Raw genomic sequence first — 1383 nt, forward strand, 5'->3', positions numbered from 1 at the left:
TCTGTCGGTAGTGTTTTTATATTCAGTTCAGGGTTCCTTTACCTGGGTCAGACTCCTCTGCGAAAGCAATGATATGTTCTCCATCAACATCATCCTCCTGCGGAAAGAATAACCTGTTAAAGTTACAGTTTGCAATTTCAGGAAATTCATAAATTGTTGTGGAGTTGTCATCAAATTAAAACTTTTCCAACTAATTCATCCATGTTGTAGTGTTGGGGGTTTCTTACCCAGATCTCATACATGTTGTATGGTTGCAGCTTCCTCAGGGTTGGTCTTTAAAAGCAGAGGTCAAGTACATTTTATCATTTTGATATTAATTGTGGAAAGATAAGCTTTTACCTCATGAGATTATTTGAGCATACCTCCAATGGGATTTACCTGTCATTATGTTCAATGAATTTCACCAGCTCATCCTCAGTGTAAGGCTTTCCAGGGATGACCACTGGATCATCCATGAAGGGTTCGTAGAAGTCAACCTCATTGAGCTTCAGATCCAGAGCCTTGGCAACCTGTAACAAAAGTAAACAAATAAAGAAACTGTTTTCCATTTCCAACATATTACATAGTTGTCCAAATCAAATTATATTGATTTGACCCAAACAAACACACCCATATTAATTTTCTCCTTAATCTGTGAGTTTTATTTCACCAATTGAACGAAGAAAGGAGCAAATTCACTTCTGTAAAAAACAGATTTTGGTGGGGTAAAAGTTATAGACTGAAATATGTATAAAAAGTTTGGCAACCACATCATCTCTTCTTTTTGAATAGAAGAAAATTGTATATATATATATAGTTGCAACTTTTCTGCACTAATATAGTAAAAAGATATTTAATAATATTTGTACTTTAAATTGTTTTTGATTTCCCAAAATATTTATACTTCTGTCTATTATGCTACCAATAATTCTGTTTTTCCTACGTTCATTCTATAACCTGATGGCTTTGAAACATCACTCATAATTTCAATTTCACATGGGATAGAAGTGTTGCATTACTTAAATAGAGTAACAAATAAATTTTTTGAGCCTAGGACTCAGTTGCTAATCCAAACAGGGAGGGTGACAACAAGCATCCATGTGCTGTGCATCTACTTAAGGGAGCTATGTTTTGCTATTGCTACATAGCCAGCATTAGCATTAACAGCTGTTTACTTACCAGTCTGGCCAAGGGCTTTAGCAATTGTTGCGTTTACAAAACAAAAGGTTATAATACGCCCTCTGAGCAGCGCTACTTCTTTAGGGCAGCCTGGACGCTGCAGTGACTCGGTATCGGAAAGTGAAGAGATAGTTGCTGGGGCTAGCTGGTTAGCATGCTAACTTCAGAACAAGAAAAGAAGTGATCGAAATTGAAGCAAAACAAGATGGTTACTTTCCACCACTG

The 1383-nt window shown here is 36.4% G+C and overlaps 1 protein-coding gene across 1 annotated transcript; it reads right to left on the bottom strand.

The window, feature by feature from the left end:
• Positions 1-7: 7 nt before the first annotated feature.
• LOC111656320 (calsequestrin-2-like) lies at positions 8-563 on the bottom strand. The gene is made up of 3 exons (XM_023407994.1): positions 379-563; positions 228-273; positions 8-97 (listed from the first exon to the last, which is right to left on the bottom strand). The coding sequence occupies exons 1-3, from the start codon at positions 555-557 to the stop codon at positions 23-25; spliced, it is 300 nt and encodes a 99-aa protein (XP_023263762.1). The 5' UTR covers positions 558-563; the 3' UTR covers positions 8-22.
• Between the last annotated feature and the right edge of the window lie 820 nt (positions 564-1383).

The sequence above is a fragment of the Seriola lalandi genome, unplaced genomic scaffold, assembly GCF_002814215.2.
Source record: "Seriola lalandi dorsalis isolate HSWRI2012SDOR001 ecotype SW California unplaced genomic scaffold, Sedor1 jcf7180001976194, whole genome shotgun sequence".
In the NCBI taxonomy this organism is placed as follows: Eukaryota; Metazoa; Chordata; class Actinopteri; order Carangiformes; family Carangidae; genus Seriola; species Seriola lalandi.

Excerpts from the sequence above, each read along its gene's own strand:
- LOC111656320 (XM_023407994.1), bottom strand. The coding sequence starts at position 557 with ATGTTGGAAATGGAAAACAGTTTCTTTATTTGTTTACTTTTGTTACAG. Across the intron at positions 274-378 it reads TTCATTGAACATAATGACAG|ACCAACCCTGAGGAAGCTGC; the intron begins GTAAATCCCATT and ends CTGCTTTTAAAG. Across the intron at positions 98-227 it reads ACAACATGTATGAGATCTGG|GAGGATGATGTTGATGGAGA; the intron begins GTAAGAAACCCC and ends TTCTTTCCGCAG.